Genomic DNA, 21,736 nt, shown 5'->3' on the forward strand with positions numbered 1-21,736 from the left:
AAATCCTGTCTTAGATCAGCAGTTTCAGTTCATCTTCCTAAAATGAGGAAGTACTTCTTCCTCAATGTATCGGCTTGGAGAATTTTTTTTTTTCTACCACTGATACATCCATCCCCAGTATCTCTCTTCTCCGATAATCATACCCGTGTTACACTAATTCATTAGAGATGTGAGCATCTTGTTGTCTTAAAGTTTTGTGCTGTGCTGTGCTTAGTTGCTCAGTTGTGTCTGACTCTCTGCAACCCCATGGACTGTAGCCCGCCAGGCTCCTCTGTCCATGGAATTCTCCAGGCAAGAACACTGGAGTGCGGTGCCGTTTTCCCTCCAGGGGATCTTCCCGACCCAGGGATTGGCAGGTGGGTTCTTCACCACTGAGCCACCGGGGGAGCCCCGTATACTCTAAATAGAGAGAAATTCGACAGTACTGGAAACAGTAGGGGAACACTGGAATAGGGAGTTGCATTCATCCTTTATCGATTATGGGCACTTCCTTACTAGCCATAAGTGTTACAAGAAACTTATGGACCTGTGAAATAAACCAGACAGGAACAGGGATACGGCCAGATATCACTTAGACATTTTTTAAAAATATTTCTTCAAAGCATTAACTTTATTCTTCTAATTTATTTCTTAATTGGAGGAAAATTGCCTTACAAAGTTGTGTTGGTTTCTGCTATACAATAGCACAAATCAGCCATAATTATACATATATCACCTCCCTCTTTATACATGGGGGTCTTAAAAAGAAAAAAAGTTGAACTCATAGAAGCACAGAATAGCGTGGTGGGTGCCAGGGTTAGAATGTGGAGGAAGCAGGAAGGTGTGCAAGACCCAAAGGGAAGTCCGTGGGTGAGCAGTGAGCAGGGACTCTGGGGTTCTGTTGACCGTTCACCGCTCTCCCACCCCAAACAGCCCACGCTGCTTCCCCGCTGATGAGGATTCATTCTTCCTTCCCACCCAGCCCTCTGCCTCTCTGGCCACATGTCCAGCCCACCCGGTGCTGTCTCAGGTGGAGGCCCACTTTACAGGGGCTCACAGTTCCACTGGTTCCACCCATGGGGGATGGCGATGTGATGCAGGTTGTGACTGACTTTCTGCACGATTTTGTTGGCTTTGTCCGTGTGGTTATACACGGGGATGCCGAGCTGGTCCAGAGCCCGGGTGTGGACAGCCAGCATGTGGGAGATGAGCCCGTGGCCACGGTACTCGGGCAGCGTGGCCCCCATCCGGATCTCTCCCGTCTGGTCCATCAGGGACCAGGAGGCAGGGGTCCCCTCAGGCCCCAGAAGGCAGAAGGTGGGGAAGGCCCGGATACAGCGCTCGATGAACCTCTGGCTCCTCTCGTTGCCACCAAAATGCCAGAATTTATTCACCAAAGTGGCATGGGTAGGATCCATTGATGAGAGCTTAAACATCTCCTGGTTACTATTGACAAGAAGGAAAAAAACAAAACTCGTAAGTCACACATACTGAGAAGTATTATACATATTGTTTGCCCCCAAATTGTCTTCAGATGATGCATTTGAGAGTGCAGGGAAAGGCACAGATTCTGCAACAAGGCTACCCAGATTCATAATTCAAAAGCTGTGTGATTTCAAACAGGAAACATGCTGTCTCTCTGCCTCCTTCCTTTATAAAGTGAACTTATCAATCGTACCTTCCTCAGAAACTGATATAAGACCAATTACACCATAAGGACCCAGGACTTGTGCCTACCTGCAGTCAGTTCAGTTCAGTCCAGTCGTTCAGTCATGTCCGACTCTTTGCGCCCCTATGAATTGCAGCACACCAGGCTTCTCTGTCCCTCACCAACTCTCGGAGTTCACTCAAACTCACGTTCATCGAGTAGGTGATGCCATCCAAGCATCTCTTCCTCTGTTGTCCCCTTCTCCTCCTGCCTCCAATCCATCCCAGCATCAGGGTCTTTTCCAATGAGTCAACTCTTCTCATGAGGTGGCCAAAGAACTGGAGTTTCAGCGTCAGCATCAGTCCTTCCAATGAACACCCAGAACTGATCTCCTTTAGGATGGACTGGTTGGATCTCCTTGCAGTTCAAGGGACTCTCAAGAGTTTTCTCCAACACCACAGTTCAAAAGCATCAATTCTTCAGTGCTCAGCTTTCTTCACAGTTCAACTCTCATATCCATACATGACCACTGGAAAAACCATAGCCTTGACTACACGGACCTTTGCTGGCAAAATAATGTATCTGCTTTTGAATATACTATCTAGGTTGGTCATAACTTTCCTTCCAAGGAGTAAGCGTCTTTTCATTTCATGGCTGCAGTCACCATCTGCAGTGACTTTGGAGCCCAGAAAAATAAAGTCTGACACTCTTTCCACTGTTTCCCCATCTATTTCCCATGAAGTGATGGGACCGGATGCCATGATCTTCGTTTTCTGAATGTTCAGCTTTAAGCCAACTTTTTCACTTTCCTCTTTCACTTTCATCAAGAGGCTTTTGAAGGCTCTTCACTTTTCTGCCATAAGGGTGGTGTCATCTGCATATCTGAGGTTATTGATATTTCTCCCGGCAATCTTGATTCTAACTTGCGCTTCTTTCAGCCCAGTGTTTCTCATGATGTACTCTGTGTATAAGTTAAATAAACAGGGTGACAATATACAGCCTTGATGTACTCCTTTTCCTACTTGGAACCAGTCTGTTGTTCCATGTCCAGTTGTAACTGTTGCTTCCTGACCTGCATATAGGTTTCTCAAGAGGCAGGTCAGGTGGTCTGGTATTCCTCTCTCTTTCAGAATTTTCCACAGTTGATGAGACCCACACAGTCAAAGGCTTTGGCATAGTCAAAAAAGCAGAAATAGATGTTTTTCTGGAACTCTCTTGCTTTTTCCATGATCCAACAGATGTTGGCAATTTCATCTCTGGTTCCTCTGCCTTTTCTAAAACCAGCTTGAATATTTGGAAGTTCACGGTTCACGTACTGCTGAAGCCTGGCTTGGAGAATTTTGAGCATTACTTTACTAGCATGTGAGATGAGGGCAATTGTGGGGTAGTTTGAGCATTCTTTGGTATTGCCTTTCTTTGGGATTGGAATGAAAACCGACCTTTTCCAGTCCTGTGGCCACTGCTGAGTTTTCCAAGTTTGCTGGCATATTGAGTGCAGCACTTTCACAGCATCCTCTTTCAGGATTTGAAATAGCTCAACTGGAATTCCATCACCTCCACGAGCTTTGTTCGTAGTGTTGCTTTCTAAGGCCCACTTGACTTCACATTCCAGGATGTCTGGCTCTAGATGAGTGATCACACCATCGTGATTATCTTGGTCATGAAGATCTTTTTTGTACAGTTCTTCTGTGTATTCTTGCCACCTCTTCTTAATATCTTCTGCTTCCGTTAAGTCCATACCATTTCTCTCCTTTATCAAGCCCAATTTTGCATGAAATGTTCCCTTGGTATGTCTAATTTTTTTTGAAGAGATCTCTAGTCTTTCCCATTCTGTTGTTTTCCTCTTTTTCTTTGTATTGATTGCTGAGGCAGGGTTTCTTATCTCTTCTAGCTATTCTTTGGACATCTGCATTCAGATACTTATATCTTTCCTTTTCTCCTTTGCCTTTCACTTCTCTTCTTTTCATAGCTATCTGTAAGGCTTCCCCATACAGCCATTTTGCTTTTTTGCATTTCTTTTCCTTAGGGATGGGCTTGATCCCTGTCTCCGGTACAATGTCACGAACCTCCATCCATTGTTCATCAGGCACTCTACCTATCAGATCTAGTCCCTTAAATCTATTTCTCACTTCCACTGTATAATCATAAGGGATTTGATTTAGGTCATACCTGAATGGTCTTGTGGTTTTCCCCACTTTCTTCAATTTCAGTCTGAATTTGGCAATACTGAGTTCATGGCCTGAGCCACAGTCAGCTCCTGGTCTTGTTTTTGCTGACTGTATAGAGCTTCTCCATCTTTGGCTGCAAAGAATACAATCAGTCTGATTTCGGTGTTGACCATCTGGTGATGTCCATGTATAGAGTCTTCTCTTGTGTTGTTGGAAGAGAGTGTTATGACCAGTGCATTCTCTTGGCAAAACTCTATTAGCCTTTGCCCTGCTTCATTCCATATTCCAAGGCCAAATTTGCCTGTTACTCCAGTCAGAAGTATCTAAAAGTTAAGTACGATTGCTGTCGGCAAAGCAGCGACTCAGCATTTAATGAGGGAATTGACAAGAGTGCATTTTACCCATAAGAAAACTAGGTTAACAGAAAATAGATGAGTGCCCCAAAGCACATGCTAGCAACTGTGGGTAAAGCCAGAGCTTAGGAATCATGGAACCGTAGAATGTTGTTGTCAGAGGGTCCTTGGCCACTATGGGAACTGAAGTCCAGAGAAGGGGTGTGATGTGGAGTGCAGGAGCCCCAGAAGCACAGAACACTGAGCCTGAAGTCGTCTTCAGGCTGTAAAGGGCTTTGGAAAGGGTCTCGAGATGGGGAACTAGGGGATCTGTACTCAAGCCCATCACACCCTTAACTATCCACGTGACCTGAACAAGCTATTTCATCATCCAAGCCTGTTTCTGTCAGGAAAATAGGGATAATGTCTCCAATCTTGTCTACCTCTGAGGTGGACAACAGAATCAAATGAGACTATAGATGTGGAGGCATTTTCAGGTGTTCGTGGGATGTTGCTCAGTCGCTAAGTCATGTCCACCGCCTTAGTGCCTCCATGGACTGTAGCACGCCAGGCTCCTCCGTCCTCCACCGTCTCCTGGAGTTTGCTAAAACTCAAGTCCATTAAGTCAGCGATGCTGTCTAACCATCTCATCCTCTGCCGCCCCTACACCCCTTCATGAATCACAGCCTTGTCATGGCGAAAGGGCTTATGTAACTCAATGAACCTATGAGCCATGCTGTGCAGAACCAGTCAAAATGAACGGGACATGGCACAGAGTTCTGATATAACATGATCCACTAGAGAAGGAAATGGCAACCCACTCTAGTATTCTTTCCTGGAGAACTCCATGGGCAGTGATGTATGATACTGTGAGTAAAACGTTTCCAGTCATTTTAACGCAGAGAGGAGCAGAGGACTGGGCATCTCTGAAGAAATGGCATTTGAGAGTATGAATGACAATAAAGAGGCAAGTATATGAAGATCAGAGGGAAGGACATTGTGGGAAGACAAAGTGGAAATGCAATGGCCCAAAGCCATGTGTGGGTGCATGGGATCAAGTTGCATAAAGAGGGTCAGAGCCGCTGGTGGGAGTGAGGAAGGGCGACAGGATAAAGTCCGAGAGGTGATGAGTTCCAGGTCTTATGGGACCTTGGAAGTTCATAAAGGAGTTTGACTTTGATTTTATTTTCTTGGGCTCCAAAATCACTACAGATGGTAACTGCAGCCACAAAACAAACAAACAAACAACAACAACAAAAAAAAACCATCTTTCTCATTGGAGGAAAAGCTATGACAAACCTAGACAGCATATTAAAAAACACAGATACCACTTTCCTCACAAAGGTCCGTCTAGTCAAGGCTATGGTTTTTCCAGTAGTCGTATATGGATGTGAGAGTTGGACTGTAAAGAAAGCTGAGTGCTGAAGAATTGATGCTTTTAAACTGTAGTGTTGGAGAACACTCTTGAGAGTCCCTTGGATTGCAAGGAGATCCAATCAGTCCATCCTAAAGGAAAGCAGTCCTGAATATTCATTGGAGGGGCTGATGCTGAAACTCCAGTACTTTGGCCACTTAATGTGAGGAGCTGACTCATTGGAAAAGACTCTGATGCTGGGAAAGATTGGGGGCAGGGAGAGAAGGGGACAACTAGGATGAAATGGTTAGATAGCATCACCGACTCAATGGATATAAGTTTGAGCAAACTCCTGGGCATGGTGAAGGACAGGGAAGCCTGGCGTGCTGTATGTAGTCTGTGGAGTTGCAAAAAGTCAGACATGATTTAACGACTGAAGAACAGCAAGCTGAGAAACCTCAGTGGCTCTTCGGCAGGTGAATGGATGTAATCCACATCACACTCTAAAAGCATCGCTCTGGAAATGGATTGCGGGGAGCCAAGAGTGAATATGGGGAGAGAAGTTGGGAGGCTACTGCAATGGTGAAAGAGCATCTTTTTTCAAACTCACATGGCTTTGGGTGCGCCATATCCAACAGGTAAGTTCTTTGTCTCTGGCAGGGAAGGAAGAAGTTTCCTCGCTGTCTCCGGCATCACATAGAGAATGCACTGTGTGTGCTCGACCTTAACAAATTTAGTGGCTGCAAGATTCTGTACCACCTCATTCAGACTGGACTGTGAACCTAGAGAGGGGTAAAGTTAGGGGAGAAGTAACTGCCCTTGTAGATGCTTCTGGAAGGTTCCCAGCAAACTCGTCCAGGATTGAAAGTCAGCAACTTTGTTTCTGGTATTGCAAGCGACCGTGTGACCATGGCCTCATCACTGCCTCAACCTGTTTGCTCTTACCCAATACAGAGATAACACTAGAAATACTGTGGAATCGAGGACACGTGGCATTCAAAAAATCGTAGCAAAACGTGGGCTTCCTTGGTTGTCCAGTGGTTAAGAATGCGCCTGCCAATGCAGAGGTCATGGGTTCGGTCCCTGATCCGGGCAGATGCCTTGGAGGGCCTAAGCCTGTGTGGTGCAGCTTCTGAAGCCCGCTTTCTTAGAACTTGTGGTCCACAACAAGAGGAGCCATGGCAACGAGAAGCCCACACACCGCAACGAAGAGCAGCCCCTACTTGCTGCAACTAGAGAAAGCCTGCGGGCAGCAACAAAGACCCAGCACCACCCAAATAAATTAAAAAAAAATAGTAGCCAACCTTCGACATGCCCTGGTGTTGGTCTAATACCGCATTTAATCCTTACATTAACCATATGTATTGCATGCATGCTCAGTCATGTGCAACTCTTTGCAACCACACGGACCACAGCCTGCCAGGCTCCTCTGTACATGGGATTCTCCAGGCAAGATTACTGGAGTGGGTTGCCTCCTCCAGGGGGATCTTCCCAACCCAGGGATCGAACCCACATCTCCTGCATCGGCAGGCGGTTTCTCTACCACTGTGCCCCTTGGGAAGGCCAGACATAAGTTTCAGGTACTGCTATTATCTTCATTGTTTATATGTGAGGGGACTGAAAAATAGATGTTACACTACTTGCTCAAGATCACGAAGCAAATAGTAGGCGGAACAGGGATGTCACCCAAGGGAGTCTGACTCCAACAGTGACAGGTTTTCCTGTGACTGGGGATGTGTCTATGGCACAAGGACTTATCATTCCAATTGTGGCTCAGTGGCAAAGAGCCCACCTGCCAGTGCAGGAGACACAAGAGCCGCAGGTTCGATCCCTGGGTCAGGAGGATCCCCTGGAGAAGGAAATGCAACCCGCTCCAGTATTCTTGCCTGGAAAATCTCATGGACAGAGGAGCCTGGCAGGCTGCAGTCCCTGAGGTTGCAGAGTTGGACACAGTTTAGCAACTAAACAACAAACAGCAAGAAGGCCAGAGGGTGAGCTCTGCTCTCACACCCAGTCACCCTAAGGGATCTTCAATATGTCTGCAAAACATCAGGAATCCTCATCTAACAAGAACTAACATTTCTCACATGTTCTTAAAAGAACCCTCTAGTTTGCAATGTTTGAATTCAACTCCACTGAAGAGATGGTGTTAGCTGACACAGGGTGTCACCATCAAGCTGAGTGTCTGGGGTCTAGTAGGAAATACTGATTGTAGGGGATGTACTCAGGATACAGTGACACTCCAGGTATAGATATGAGCAGTCCCCTCAGTGGGCAGATCCCAGATCTCTTACGTACTTTGGATCTGCAAATGTTGTTTCCAGTTGATGACATCTGATGTGGCAAGGGACTCTTGACAGTTGTTGAGATCCTTGGAATAGATTTGGTAGGTGTTGGTATAATGATCAAAGTCATCTGCCATCTCCTGTGTGGTTGGGTAATATAAATAAATCAAACTGATCATATGCAGTGATTGGAACACTTGTTTGGTATTTCAGTATACAGTGCTATTTGACAAACTAAATATCGCTGTTCTTCTTGGTGTGCTATCATCATTTCTGAATCATTTTCACCATACGACTAAGTCATGGATTTAATGAATGATTCCACTTACAAGTAAGAAAAGCTTGATGAAGGTATTTTTCTGCTGCATGACAATTTCAAATCAACCAAGCACTTACCAGTTTAGAGTGCATTCTTCAGTGATTTTACAATCCTCAGGAGAAAGAACGAAATCTTGTTAAAGACAAGCTTCAGTTGCAAGAGTAAATGTTACTCTGTTTCAAAGAGTCTTAGAACAAATGGATTATGAAGACAATATTGAAATGGACACAGGTAACCTTGCATTAGAATTCTCACATGTGATAAAGCTGTGCAGAATGAAGACCCAGGATGCCTTAAAAATGTAAACTGCAAAGCACTGTTTAAAAAATAATTCATATTTCCAAAAAAGCTAAAACAAAATTTGCTCAAAAATATTGTCTCAACATTAACAAATAAAAGATGATGAGATTATTTTGAAGCTGAAGGAAGAAATCAAAGAACAACTACCCAACAAGGGCAGAATAGCTGGAAATTGTTGCCCAGAAATGCCCTTCCCATTAATACCACGAACAATCTGGTTTTTAAAGATTGTATTAAAAAGTGAATATTATCCCCTTTTTAGATTTCAATAATTAAACTATCTTTACTTTTGTATTCTGTTTAATTTGGTACTTTAAAAAAATCACTATACATTTAAATTTTACTTCCAAATAATTCATCAAATGATATTATACAGTTACATATTTTTGATGTGGGAATTTTTATACTTCATTTTCAATATGCTTAGAAGGAAAGTTACGACCAACCTCGATAGCATATTCAAAAGCAGAGACATTACTTTGCCAACAAATGTCCGTCTAGTCAAGGCTATGGTTTTTCCTGTGGTCATGTATGGATGTGAGAGTTGGACTGTGAAGAAGGCTGAGCACCGAAGAATTGATGCTTTTGAACTGTGGTGTTGGAGAAGACTCTTGAGAGTCCCTTGGACTGCAAGGAGATCCAACCAGTCCATTCTGAAGGAGGTCAGCCCTGGGATTTCTTTGGAAGGAATGATGCTAAAACTGAAACTCCAGTACTTTGGCCACCTCATGGGAAGAGTTGACTCACTGGAAAAGACTCTGATGCTGGGAGGGATTGGGGGCAAGAGGAGAAGGGGAAGACAGAGGATGAGATGGCTGGATGGCATCACTGACTCGATGGATGTCAGTCTCAGTGAACTCCAGGAGTTGGTGATGGACAGGGAGGCCTGGCATGCTGCGATTCACGGGGTCCCAAAGAGTCGGACACGACTGAGCGACTCATCTGATCTGATATGATAACATATTTATATTTGAAACAGATTAACAACTTAGTCTGAGTGATTTTTAAAAGTCTAGTACTGAAAATATATTCCCAAATACAAGCATCATAATCTGTTCTTTTTATTTCCCTAATGTTATCATTGGAGTAGGAAATGGCAACCCACTCCAGCGTTCTTGCCTGGAGAACCCCATGGTCAGAGGAGCCCGGTGGGCTGCTGTCCATGGGGTCGAAGAGAGTCAGACATGACCGAAGCGGCTTCGCACACAGTGTTGTCATGTTTACCTTCACACATGTTGGGGTCCTTTCTCTGCTTAGAACGCAACCTCTGTTCTTGTCAACCTGTTAAAAACCTATTACTCTTCAAAATTCCCTTTTGGCAAAACGTCTTCCGTGAAAGCTCTCTGGTCCTTGCCCCGCATCCTGACCTCTGTAGCCTAACTGTCTCTTGGCCAGTGCTCCTCCTGTTTCTCCGATATTTACTGTGCCTTGTCACACCTCGCTGCATTTGCTTTACTTGTCTGCTTCCCTCCAGACTCTGAGGCTCTTGAGCACAGGGGCCTGTTCGCTGTCACTGCATTTCGCTTCTGTATCCACAGGGTCTTCCACATTGCCAGGCACCTGGTGGGCGCATAGCAAATGCAAACACAGATGCACATTCAGTCTGCCCCTGGCCCCTTACCTGCTCCTGAGGGCGGATGACCACGGTCTTAAAATCAGGCCACTTGTCCACCAGGGCCTTTAGATTGAATGGGTTTCCCTGGTTCATGTGGAAGACGGTCCCGTAAACCTGCCGTATCCCGAGAAAGTGAGAGGGTCAGCTTATCAGGAAGCGATGTTGAAGCACCCTGTTTGATCAGGACAAGGCTTCTTTCTATGAAATTAGGTTAAGTACCTAGTATACCTTTATTTTGGTCTTCAGGTTCTACTTTACTACTCCAAATGGAAATAGACTTTGGGGTCAAACTGTGAGAACATTATACTGTGTGCGTGTGTGTTAGTCGCTCAGTCGTGTCCAGCTGTTTTTGACCCCATGGACTGTAGCCCACCAGGCTCCTCTGTCCATGGGATTCTCCAGGCAAGAATACTGGAGTGGGTTGCCATTTCCTTCTCCAGGGAATCTTCCCAACCCAGGAATAGAACCCAGATCTCTGCCTTGAAGGCAGATTCTTTACTGTCTGAGCCACCAGGGAAGATCAAAAATTTTATTAGTGTATTTTAAAATCCAGGTAAATAAAATGAATAAATTAAAATCATCTACTAACACGTTGTAGAATTTAGTGTTATATCTTTCCATTTTATTCCATTTATTTACACACACACATAGTTTTCAGGGTTCCCTGATGGCTCAGTCAGGGAAACTAAAGAAATTGCCTGCAACGCAAGAGACCTGGGTTCAATCCCTGGGTCAGGAAAATCCCCTGGAGAAGGGAATGGCAACCCACTCCAGTATTCTTGCCTGGAAAATTCCATGGACAGAGAAGCCTGGTGGGCTACAGTCCATGAGGTCACAAAGAGTTGGACACGACTGAGTGACTAACACACACACATACAGTTCTTAAACATGAAATTAATTACCTAATACATATTAACTTAACATCTGTCCCCCTCACATACACATACACACTGTACTATGAGCTTGTTTCCACATCAATAAACAGAAATCTATACAATCATTTTTAATGGCTGCATAACATCCATTATATGGAAGGACTACTTCAACTTTACTGTCTGACTGCTGGTCATTTCAGCGTTTTCTTATTTTTAACAGTTTATTTTTCAATGAACATTGCTTTTGCATCAATATTTGCAAATATGTCTGATATTACAAATTCTAGAAGGGGAATTTCTGGGTCAAACACCAACTGTTGTTTAAATATTTTATTTTTCTTGCACACATCTCTGAATCACCTTCCATAAAGGTTAAATGAATTCCCATCTATGTAAAAAGTAGAGACAAAGCATGGTGTTAACAACACAAGCTTTGGTGGCCAAGGTCCAAGGACAACACTTATTGGGCAATTTTTTTAATCTTTGCAACCACCGGTTCAAACATTGGTTCCCTCAAAACATTGAAGAGGCTGAGAAAGAGATTGTCCAAACTGGAATGAGCCACGTGGTTGTGGGGAGAGGAAAAACAGCAATCCATACAAGGGTGGACCTTAGGACCTAGATGCATTGAAACAAGATGCCTTAGCAGAAGGCATGGAAGAATGCCAAAGACCAGGGCCCAAGGAAATGGTGACTATTTCAGTGACAAAGGACCACCTCTCACCCCATGCTTCCCTACTCTTACCATGAAATGTTAATGTCAGACTAAGGCAAAAGAGGAAGAGGCAAACTTTGACTTTGTTTTTCAAACTTCGACTTTACTGAGTTTTTATAAATTAAATTTCTGCCATTAGCAGATGCTCAATATAGAAATTAAATGCAGTTTTAAGGAAAATAAAATACATGCTTTTCCACATGACGTTTGGAACCAGTGGCATTTATATACACATTTCTGTGCCCATGATAGTGTCATTTAACCGGAACATAGTGACTCAGGCAGCCACTGCAAATGGAAGGGACTGAAGCTCACAGGTGAGCTAGACCCACTTAGTTTCCTCTGCTTGGGAGATAGGTGGGCAGTCCTTCAGGCTGCAATACTCAGATTTTTGTCTCACCTGAGACTTATTAGCAACTAGTCAATGAGTTTTAGGTCATACATTTGTAACAAGAATAAATTTTACAGATATCCTAGATTTCTGCTTATGGGGAAAAAGCTATGTCATCAAAGAATCAGGTGAGTAGAGAGGAAAAGAACCTCATTAAAACTGAGGATCTCATATTGAGAGTTACTTTGCCTTACAGTAGAGTTGGGCTAAGACTAGTCGTGCCAAGAATTTTCTCCAAAAAGTTGAGATCCACTTAACACAAAAAGTAAATAACAATTCAAACCCCAGACATAGAGCAGAAAAGAAAACAATTAACTTGAAAAATTTTCCAAGTAGACTTGGAAAAATTTTCCAGTAAAGACAAAAATTATTCAGGCACCTAACTGATTTAGTTCCTTCTCCTCCTCCTCCTGAAAAAATACTTTTGAGGTTATACTGAATACATGGTGTAGTTCCTGATATTTGGCAAGTGTTATGGCACCCTACTCCAGTACTCTTGCCTGGAAAATCCCATGGACGGAGGAGCCTGGTCGGCTGCAGTCCATGGGGTCACTAAAAGTCGGACACGACTGAGTGACTTCACTTTTCACTTTCATGCATTGGAGAAGGAAATGGCAACCCACTCCAGTGTTCTTGCCTGGAGAATCCAAGAGACTGGGGAGCCTGGTGGGCGGCCGTCTATGGGGTCGCACAGAGTCAGACACGACTGAAGCGACTTGCAACAGCAGCAGCAGCAGCAAGAAATATTGGCTATTAATTTTATCATATCTTAGTTAACCCTCCAAACATCTCTGCAAGGTAATGATAACCCTGCTTAGGGCTTCCCTGGTGTTTCAACTGATGAAATATCTGCCTGCAAAGTGGGAGACCTGTGTTTGATTCCTGGGTTGGGAAGATTCCTTGGAGAAGGAAATGGCAACCCACTCCAGTATTCTTGCCTGCAGAATCCCATGGACAGCGGAGGCTGGCATGCTACAGTCCATGGTCTCAAAGAGTCAGACACGGCTGAGCGACTCACACACACACAACCCTGTTCAAGGTTGAGGAGTGTCTACCAAGAGTATTTACTTTCTGGTTTTACTCATTTTACATGCAAGAGCACTGAGATTTTTGCAGTGTTGCCCAGAAAACAATGAATTTGTGGGATCAAAGCCGTCTGACTCCTGACCTTGTTCCTCTCAAGAGCTCCCTGCCCTACCCCTCAGTGTAGCGTGCCTCTGGCTACACTAAGCGCCCGTGGCACAGCCTACACATGACCCCTAGACAAGGTGACAGGGCACCAAGGAGAAAACGCGTTCGGCGCTTTGCCACCCCGTGGACTAAAGAGTTCATGGGATTCTCCAGGCCAGAATACTGGAGTGAGTAGCCGTTCCCTTCTCCAGGGGATTGTCCCAACCCAGGCATGGAACCCAGGTCTCCTGCACTGCAGGCAGATTCTTTACCAGCTGGGCCACAAGGGAAGCTCCCCCCAAACCCCGGCCAAAAAAGGATATAATATGATGCTATTCCTTTCAGGTTTCCCATCAGCATGATCAGTATAATTAACTCTACTAAATTCTACATCATATTCATGCTGCCCTGAGAAGTCTGGAGCTGTGATTCATCACTAAAAGGAAAAGCGTTTATTTTCCAGACAAGCCCTGTATGCTAACAGAGTTTATACTTAAGGGTTTTTGTTGTTGTTGTCTATTATTTTTGTCTATCTTATAAATTGTATTGATTTTTAATTCCAATTGTCCATTGCGAGTACACAGAAAACAAATTTTTGTATTTTGTGTATTCACCCTAAGGCCTTTGCTAAACCTAGTTGTACATCTAGGAGCTTTGGGATTTTGGTAGATTCCTTAAGATTTTTCTCATTAGACAATTATACCATCTGTGAATAAACACTATTTTATTTTTTTCCAATATGTATTTCTCTTATTTCTTTTTCTTGTCTTATTGTGCTGATTAGGATATCTAGTACCATTCCCACCGGGAGTGGTGGGAATGAATATCTTTCCCTTGCTACTGACCTTAGCAAGAATACTAAATCTTTCACTATTTAGATTAATCTTAGGCATAGATTTTTCCAGTACACGTTTTATCAGGTTGAAGAAATTCCTTCCTATTTCGAGTTTGCTGAGAGTTTTATTTTTATCAGAAATATTACATTCTGTCAAACATTTTTCTGCATCTACTGAGAGAAGATCTATGGCTTTTCTCCAGTCTGTTGATAACAGTGAATTGAACTGATTGATTTCTGAATGTTGAATCTGCCTTGCCTTTCCAAGATGAACTTCCCTTGGTTATGATGTATTATCCTTTTGATATGTTGATGGATTTGACTTGATATTATTTTGTTAATGGATATCTCTGTTCACAAAGAGTATTGTTCTGTAGTTCTCGTTTTGGTGTCAGGGTAATTCTGGACTCATAAAATGATTTGGGAAGTGTTTTCTCCTCTGCTCTATTCTGCAAGGGTTTTTGTGGAAGTGATATTTTTTCCTTCCGTGTGTGGTAGAAATTGCCACTGACAATATCTGAGCATGGAATTTTCTTTGTTGGAAGGTTTTAAACTACAAAGTCAATTTCTCCAATGGATAGAGGGCAATTCAGGTTGCATATTTCTTCTTCAGTGACCTTTGGTAATTCATGCTTTTCACAGAATATACAAAGTGAAATGTATGGACTTAGTATTGAAAATCGTTCTCACTGGAAGTGCCAAGTCTTAACTACTGGGCTGCCAGAGAAGTCCCTAGACTGTTATTCTTTTTTAGTATAAGCACTTAATGCTATCTGTTTCTCGGTTATCAACTGCTTTAGTTGCATCCCAAAGCTTTTCATACCTTGTATTGTTATTTTCATTCAACTAAAATGTTTTCTAATTTTCCTTGTAAGTTTAAACATGACTTATTTAGAAGTGTGTTGTATACTTTTAGAAATTCAGGTATTTTCCAGATATCTTTCAGGGCTTTTTTTTTAAGTTTAATTCTATATTGCTCAAGAACGTACTTGCTATACTTCAATTCTTCTAAAATTTTAAAAAATATGGTCTATTTTGCTAAACATTCCATGTGCACTTGAAAATAGCATGTACCCTGCCATGGTTGTGGGAAGTATTCTATAAATGTCAGTTTATTCAAGTTGGCTCATAGTATTTCATATACAATAAGTTCACATATGTATTTATAGGTTTTCTGCTTATTCTACAAATCACTGAGCGAGAAGTGCTGAGCTCTTCACGCCTGTGTCCTTCCAGATTTCTTCTCTCAGTTTTCTCAGTTTCTGTCTCGTGTCCTTTGAGCCTCTGTTGCCAGGCGTATGCATTTCAGGTTTTCTTACATCTTCTCTGTGAATTGATTCCTTTATCATAATAGTGGCAGTCTTTATCTCTAGTAATAGCCTACTCCCTTTGTAATATATATTATTGCAAGAAAAACACTTCCACTTCTCTACGGTACAAGATCATTCGTTAAACACAATTTCTGTCTCATTCAAAGTTAAACATAATCCTTGGGGTTTGACGAAAAACAGAATTTGACCAATTATTAATTACAAAGAAGAACCATAATGAATAACTTTTCATCAGGCACTTGATTGTTTGCTAAGAATAAACATTGACTTTGCCAATTCTGGGAAAAAAAAAAAACAAACTTCCAGAGTTACATAACATGAGCTGAAGGGCACGAGGGAAAGCTTTGGCGTCATCACACAACAAAGATCACAATGGGTTCAAATCATAGCCCTGCCACTCACCACCGGCATGATCTTGGTCAGGTCATATGACTGAGCCTGCCTTTCTCCTTTGGTTCTACAGACATGACATAGCTGCCTTGCAGATAGGTGAGGTAAACCAAACGAGCAGCCAGGTGGGTGAGCTTGGCACAGAGTAGTGCTCAGGGATTCCTTGTTCTCTTTCCCGCCTTCCCTCAAGCTGTCCCTAGCCCTTTCCCCTTAAGAATGCTCCACTCTCACCTTTAAGGACTCAGGGAGACTCTTCCTCAAGGATTTCTCTAACATCTGCAGCAGTTGTGGGCCTTGTAAATGGAACATCTTGGCAGGTCCCTTAACCTAAGAGAGGATCGACAGACAAGGAATGAGAAGTGCTGGAAGACACACAAAGATGCCCAAGTCCCTGTTTCCTGGGAAACAGCAATGGTTAGAAAGCAAAACAGAACAAAAAACCCGCCACTCCCTTCGTGTTTCTGAGTGTCTTCCTGCAAGGAACTGCCCTTCTCCCATTGAGCTTAAGACTCACCGTGACCCTCACGTTGTCTGTGACAAGGCCAGGTACTAATCCTTCAAACTCCCCACCTTCAACAGCTCATAGAAGTCAACATAAAAAAAACTTCAAACAAACAAAAAGCCAAACAATCCCATTAAAAGGGCAGATAACTGGATTCTTTCTGTTTACTCTCCCTTCCTACATGGTTAGGTGGACGGTTTATCCCAGCTTAACAATCACAACAAAGTGTTCTAACAGCTTAACAAAGATTAAAGCTTGACAAAACGTTAATACGTCTTCTCTCCTGCACCCAGTCCTCTGGCTGTGATCCACCCTCAGCCCAAGCCAACACTGGCATTCAGAATGATCCTCCATGAAACTTTGCTGACTCCTTTCCATGAAACAACCCCTTTCTGCCTGACCTTTCAGATGTTTGTAGATCTTACCATCTGAGAGTTCTTCTGTTGAAATAATACCCTCTTCCTATTTCAGCACTCCTTTTCCCTCTTGAAATAATCCTTTCAAATAAAGTCTCTCCTTACCAAAGTCTGGCTTTGATTTTTTATTAGATGGTATTTTGGTATAGTTTCATTATAATTTAAATAGACTTTTGTGACTAGACTGGAAACCTAAGTATTGCTTTATTTATCTATAAGTCATTCACTTATTCAATCACTCAATAAGTGTTAATATTTATTGAGAACTTAATGTATTCAACAAATGAGGTGTCACCTCAGCTAGGCTGAACTACATTTCCCAGAATTCCCTTCCCTTTATGTTTCCACTTAGGGTGGACCACAGAGATTCTCTGGTAGCTCAGCTGATAAAGAATCCATCTGCAATGCAGGAGACTCCAGTTTGATTCCTGGGTTGGGAAGATTCCCTGGAGAAGGGATAGACTACCCACTCTAGTATTCTTGGGCATCCCTGGTGGCTCAGTTGGTAACAAATCCACCTGCAATGCAGGAGACCTGGGTTCGATCCCTGGGTTGGGAAGATCCTCTGGAGGAAGGCATGGCAACCCACTCCAGTATTCTTGCCTGGGGAATCCCCATAGACAGAGGTGCCTGGCAGGCTACAGTCCATGGGTCACAAAGACTTGGACACGACTGAGCGACTAAGCACAGCACAGCACGGAGAGATTCCTATGGAAAACCTGGTTGCTGTTGTTCAGTTGCTCAGTTGTGTCCGACTCTTTGTGACCCAATGGACTGCAGCACGCCGGGCTTCCCTGTCCCTCACTATCTCCTGGAGTTTGCTCAAACTCAAGTCCATTGAATCAGTGATGCCATCCAACCAGCTCATCCTCTGTTGCCTCCTTTTCCTCCTGCCCTCAATATTTCCCAGTAGAAAACCCGGAGAGCAAAATTAAAGCAGCGGGCATTTTGCAGCTAACCTCAGGGATTCCCAGGTGGCTCAGTGATAAAGAATCCACCTGCTAATGCAGGAGACTCAGGAGATGTTGGTTCGATCCCTGGGTCAGGAAGATCCCTTGGAGGAGGAAATAGCAACCACTCCAGTATTTCTGCAGGAAAATCCCACGGACAGAGGAGCCTGGCAGGTTGCACAAAGTTGGACGTGGCACAGTAACTCAAAATATAAGGTAGTAGCTGGGCTGGAAGTGCTTCTCTGTCCCCTGGGTCTACCTTCAGCCTGTCTGTCACCTGGGACAGGGGAATATTAACCCCTTAATGGTTTGCAAATGTTTTCTCCTATTCCATAGATTGTTCATTTTGTTGATTCTTTTGCTGTGCAGAAATTTTTAGTTTGATATAGCCCCACGTGTTTATTCTCTGCTTTCAATACTTGAGCTTTTGTTGTCATAACCAAAAAAATCATTGCCAAGACCACGGTCAAGTTTCCCACCCACCCACACCATGTTTTCTTCTTGGAGTTTTATGATTTCAGGTCTTAATACATTTAAGCCTTTAATCCAGTCTAGGTTAATTTTCTGAAGTGGTCTTTGTATCTTGATTGTAGCTGCTGTGGGCAGTCACTGAGGCTGGTAGGAATCACTTAAGTCCTGTAAATATATATTTTCTTTACTACAAGGTGAAGTCTGCTAGTCTCCTCTGTTGTCCTTCTTTTCCACACAAGACCACAGAATATTTCTTTAACTCAGTATCTGATTTAACAAGTCTGGACTGTCTTCATTTTATTTAGGCCCTAATTCCAGAAGACCTTCAAAATCCAGCTTTTGTTCCCATTTCAAAGTCTTACTCAAATTTCCCTTTCCTCTCTATTGACTCCCTTTAGTTCCTCAATCCCAAAGGAACAGATCACTCTTTTTTTCTGTACCCCCCAAAGATTATGTACACATTTCAATCAAAACTTGTTACAGCCCTCTAGGTTATCAGTCCTCTGGGCAGGATCTTAAATAATTTATTCTATTATTCTCAATGTTTATTAAACTGTCGTGCACACAGTAAGAACTCAATGTTTATTGATTTAATGTATGACATGCTTGCATAAACACAATCATCTCTTTAATCACTCTGCTTACCAAGGGAAAAGACTCATTCTTTCATTCAACAGGTGTCAGTAGAAGAACCAACTACATTCTGGGCTTGGGCATTCCTACCAGATGTTTCTTTGGAAAAAAGGCTCAGACCAGAATAGAAGTACCTGTGCCATATCTTGGAAAATATGAAGACAGTAGAACTGTATCATTTCTAAACATTAATCAGACATTGCATGTGTGCTGAGTTGCTTCAGTTGTGTCCGACTCTTGCAACCCTTATGGACTGTAGCCCTCCAGGCTCCTCTGTCCATGGGATTCTCTAAGCAAGAATACTGGAGTGGGTTGCCATGCCCTCCCCCAGGGGATCTTCCTGATCCAGGGATTGAACTCCTGTCTCTTATGTCTCCTGCATTAGCAAGAGGGCTCTTTACCATTCGTGCCACCTGGGAAGCCCATTCACACATTAGCTAGGAGTATTTCACAAAAAGACTGCACGAGAATAAGAAAAGTTGAATTTGATGCCAGATTACTGGGATAGAATACTAAAGTTCTGACAAGTACATTTGGGAAAACTTTTTGCACTCGCATATATGCACACACACACACACAAAACGAACACAAATGTGATGTTCAATAAATGCAGTTGACTAAAACTGAGGAGATTCGTTTTAGGGGGGTGCCAGCCTTGATAACAGCCAAAGTCCTGGGAAGCACAGTTTGAAACCTTTGGCAAATCCATTCCAGTACTGGGAATTTATCCAAAGAAGACAGTTCAAATGAGGAAAAATACTCTGAAAAAGTTTGAAAGCAATACAATATTAACTCACAGGCATGTACAGGACACAATCTCAGTGTCCTGTTATACATATAATTCATGTAAATATGATCTATCGTTCTTTTACTACTCTAAAACCCATTTTCACATGAAGGTTATATGTTGCCATGTGAGAAAGTCTTCAAGATGAACATGAAAAGAGGGACATGACACTGCAAAAATAACTAGAGGCCTTTTTGTGTGCATATTCACATAAATCACAGACGATAAAAATTTAGAAGGAAACACCAAATTATATAGGAGCATTATAACTGAGATTTTAAAAATTACATTTCTTTTTTATGGTTTTAAATTAATATTAATCTCATCTGGATTGTAGTCTGTTGACTACAGTCTACCTCGTCTTTTGGAAACTTTAAGAAGGGCACTTAATTTCCCTGGCCATCATTTATCCAAGGGGAGGGGGGGAATCTGACTACCATATAACGTTTCTAGGGAATTGAATAAGATCATGTTTGCATGGTATGTCTACAAACTGTTCCATAAATATCACCCAAACCCACATACTTCTTCCCAGAAGCTGTTACTTTTTCTGACACGCCAGCTGTTAACAAGAAGTTTCCAAATCACGCCACATTTACGCACCAATTCAGAACAAAAGCCTGTCCTTATCCAGGGAAAAGTTCTTACAGAATCAGGACACTGCTCCGTACATGGTACATGCCTGATACAGATTTCTCAAAGGCAACCACTTCCTTTTCACCTGATATAACTCTCAGCACTCAGAAATTCTTATCCACATCCAACGTTTTGGTTCATCCGCTTCAGTGAGGAGACAGGAGCCAGGCGTCTCAGAGCAGTGATCCTCCTTGGCTTTCACCTGTAACAATGTCTTCCCACTCAGTCTCTGTGGAGATCCCCACCAGAAACAAGAGGCAGAAGATCATTCCAGAAGATGACACGTATCTTCTGGCTACTGTGGTCTTGAAAAGTGTGCTTATTGGTCTGATCCCCAACCTGCTGAGCTGAGAGTCTTAACTGAACCCACACACCAAGCTGCGCTTCGGTGGCTGGGTGTGGGGAGTCCCTCCTCCCAGGTCCCGTGTTTGGCAGAGTGCCCCCCTGAGGCTCGTTTTTTTCCAGAGGTCTGAGCTGCTTTCTGATCCCACAGGTCCTTCCAATCCACCCAGTCCTCAGCAACTCTGAACTGTGAGATCCTGGAGGCAGGATCTCTACAGGCAATGCCTGCTGCGCTCTCTCCATTTTCATGAATACCTGCCGCAAAGCAAGAGAGGGCGACTGTTTGAACAGAGATGTAGAGAATCAGAGCTCTTTTGTTAACCATAAGAAATTACGAACTTGGAAAGACTTAAAGGGCCTAGAAAGTACCCCACCCCCCACCCTCACCTTTAGGGTAAGTTCGGTAAACCTCAAATGGAAGAAACAGAAGGAGAACCACTCCCCAGACATATCATAATTAAACGATTAAAAATCCCAGATAGACAGATAACCTTAAAGGAAGCCACAGGAAAAGCACGTGTGACATGTAAGGGAACAGAGGTGCACACAGTGGCTGGCTTTCAGAAGGTGCGCGAGGTCGGGAAGACAGTGGTGTCAGTGAGTCCAGTCTTACACTGCTTGCAGCTCGGTAGTCTAGTAAATCAAGAGACGACAGTCCTGGCAAGGAACGGTGACTATTCAAACGCCAACAGGCCAAAACGACAGCTGGCTTGCGTCCCAGAGAACCGTCTTGGCTGACCTAGAACTCAGGCTTCTTTTCTACTTAAAGGGGAGGGATTAAAATCAAACATTTCCTAGTTTGGGTCAGCCTCTGGATGGGACCTGTTCATTTCTTCCTTCCTACAGTGATTCGCAGGTGGGTCTGGTCAGGACGTTTCCTGTGAGCTTAACAAAAGTATGCTAGCTTGAAGCTCCTTATCTGGGAGGCAGAGATAATAGGGAATTATGTAGATTATACGTAATACCCATCTCTCATTCCCAGAGATACAATTTAAGCTTAAAGGTAGTACTGTTTTAGTGAGTAACTTGTAGTAGAATACAAAGGTTCTTCCCTGTTAGGTTTCTCCACTGTTAATGTTCATTCCACAAACTTGCGGGGAAAGGATTAAGACCACTCTGGCCATTTCCTGCCAAATGGGGAGATGAATATTTTGTAGAATCTTCAGTCAGTGGTAAAAATCCTCTTTCCTTTTTTATCTACAGCTGTTTGAATCTGATAAAACCCTTTAGCACTTTGTCCCACCAGCGTTACCATCTCTAGGGATGACTTTCCAAGGCTTGAAACAAGGCAT

The 21,736-nt window shown here is 43.2% G+C and overlaps 1 protein-coding gene across 7 annotated transcripts; it reads right to left on the reverse strand.

Moving 5' to 3' along the window:
* Window positions 1–450: 450 nt before the first annotated feature.
* On the reverse strand, window positions 451–21,173 carry LOC147358842 (glycine N-phenylacetyltransferase). 7 transcript variants are annotated; one of them, XM_086338779.1, is made up of 6 exons: window positions 20,188–20,431; window positions 15,939–16,034; window positions 10,007–10,114; window positions 7,780–7,906; window positions 6,092–6,263; window positions 451–1,425 (listed from the first exon to the last, which is right to left on the reverse strand). In XM_086338779.1, exons 2-6 carry the CDS (start codon window positions 16,014–16,016, stop codon window positions 1,023–1,025), a joined length of 888 nt encoding a protein of 295 aa, XP_086194905.1. In that variant the 5' UTR covers window positions 16,017–16,034; window positions 20,188–20,431; the 3' UTR covers window positions 451–1,022. The 7 variants fall into 7 exon arrangements, with proteins under 7 accessions (XP_086194905.1, XP_086194906.1, XP_086194911.1 ...); XM_086338780.1 differs by having other exon boundaries at window positions 568–1,425; window positions 20,149–20,431; XM_086338785.1 differs by lacking the exon at window positions 20,188–20,431 and adding an exon at window positions 20,936–21,173 and having other exon boundaries at window positions 579–1,425.
* Between the last annotated feature and the right edge of the window lie 563 nt (window positions 21,174–21,736).

This window comes from Bos grunniens, chromosome 15 (assembly GCF_055505025.1).
Source record: "Bos grunniens cultivar Pamir isolate PY7600 chromosome 15, Bosgru_T2T1.0, whole genome shotgun sequence".
In the NCBI taxonomy this organism is placed as follows: domain Eukaryota; kingdom Metazoa; phylum Chordata; class Mammalia; order Artiodactyla; family Bovidae; genus Bos; species Bos grunniens.

Bases quoted from the DNA above. Each gene is read 5' to 3' on its own strand.
- LOC147358842 (XM_086338779.1), bottom strand. From the start codon at position 16,016: ATGTTCCATTTACAAGGCCCACAACTGCTGCAGATGTTAGAGAAATCC. The intron at 10,115-15,938 runs GTGAGAGTGGAG...GGGATACGGCAG, and splicing joins GTCTCCCTGAGTCCTTAAAG to GTTTACGGGACCGTCTTCCA. The intron at 6,264-7,779 runs GTACGTAAGAGA...ACCCCTCTCTAG, and splicing joins ACAACATTTGCAGATCCAAA to GTTCACAGTCCAGTCTGAAT.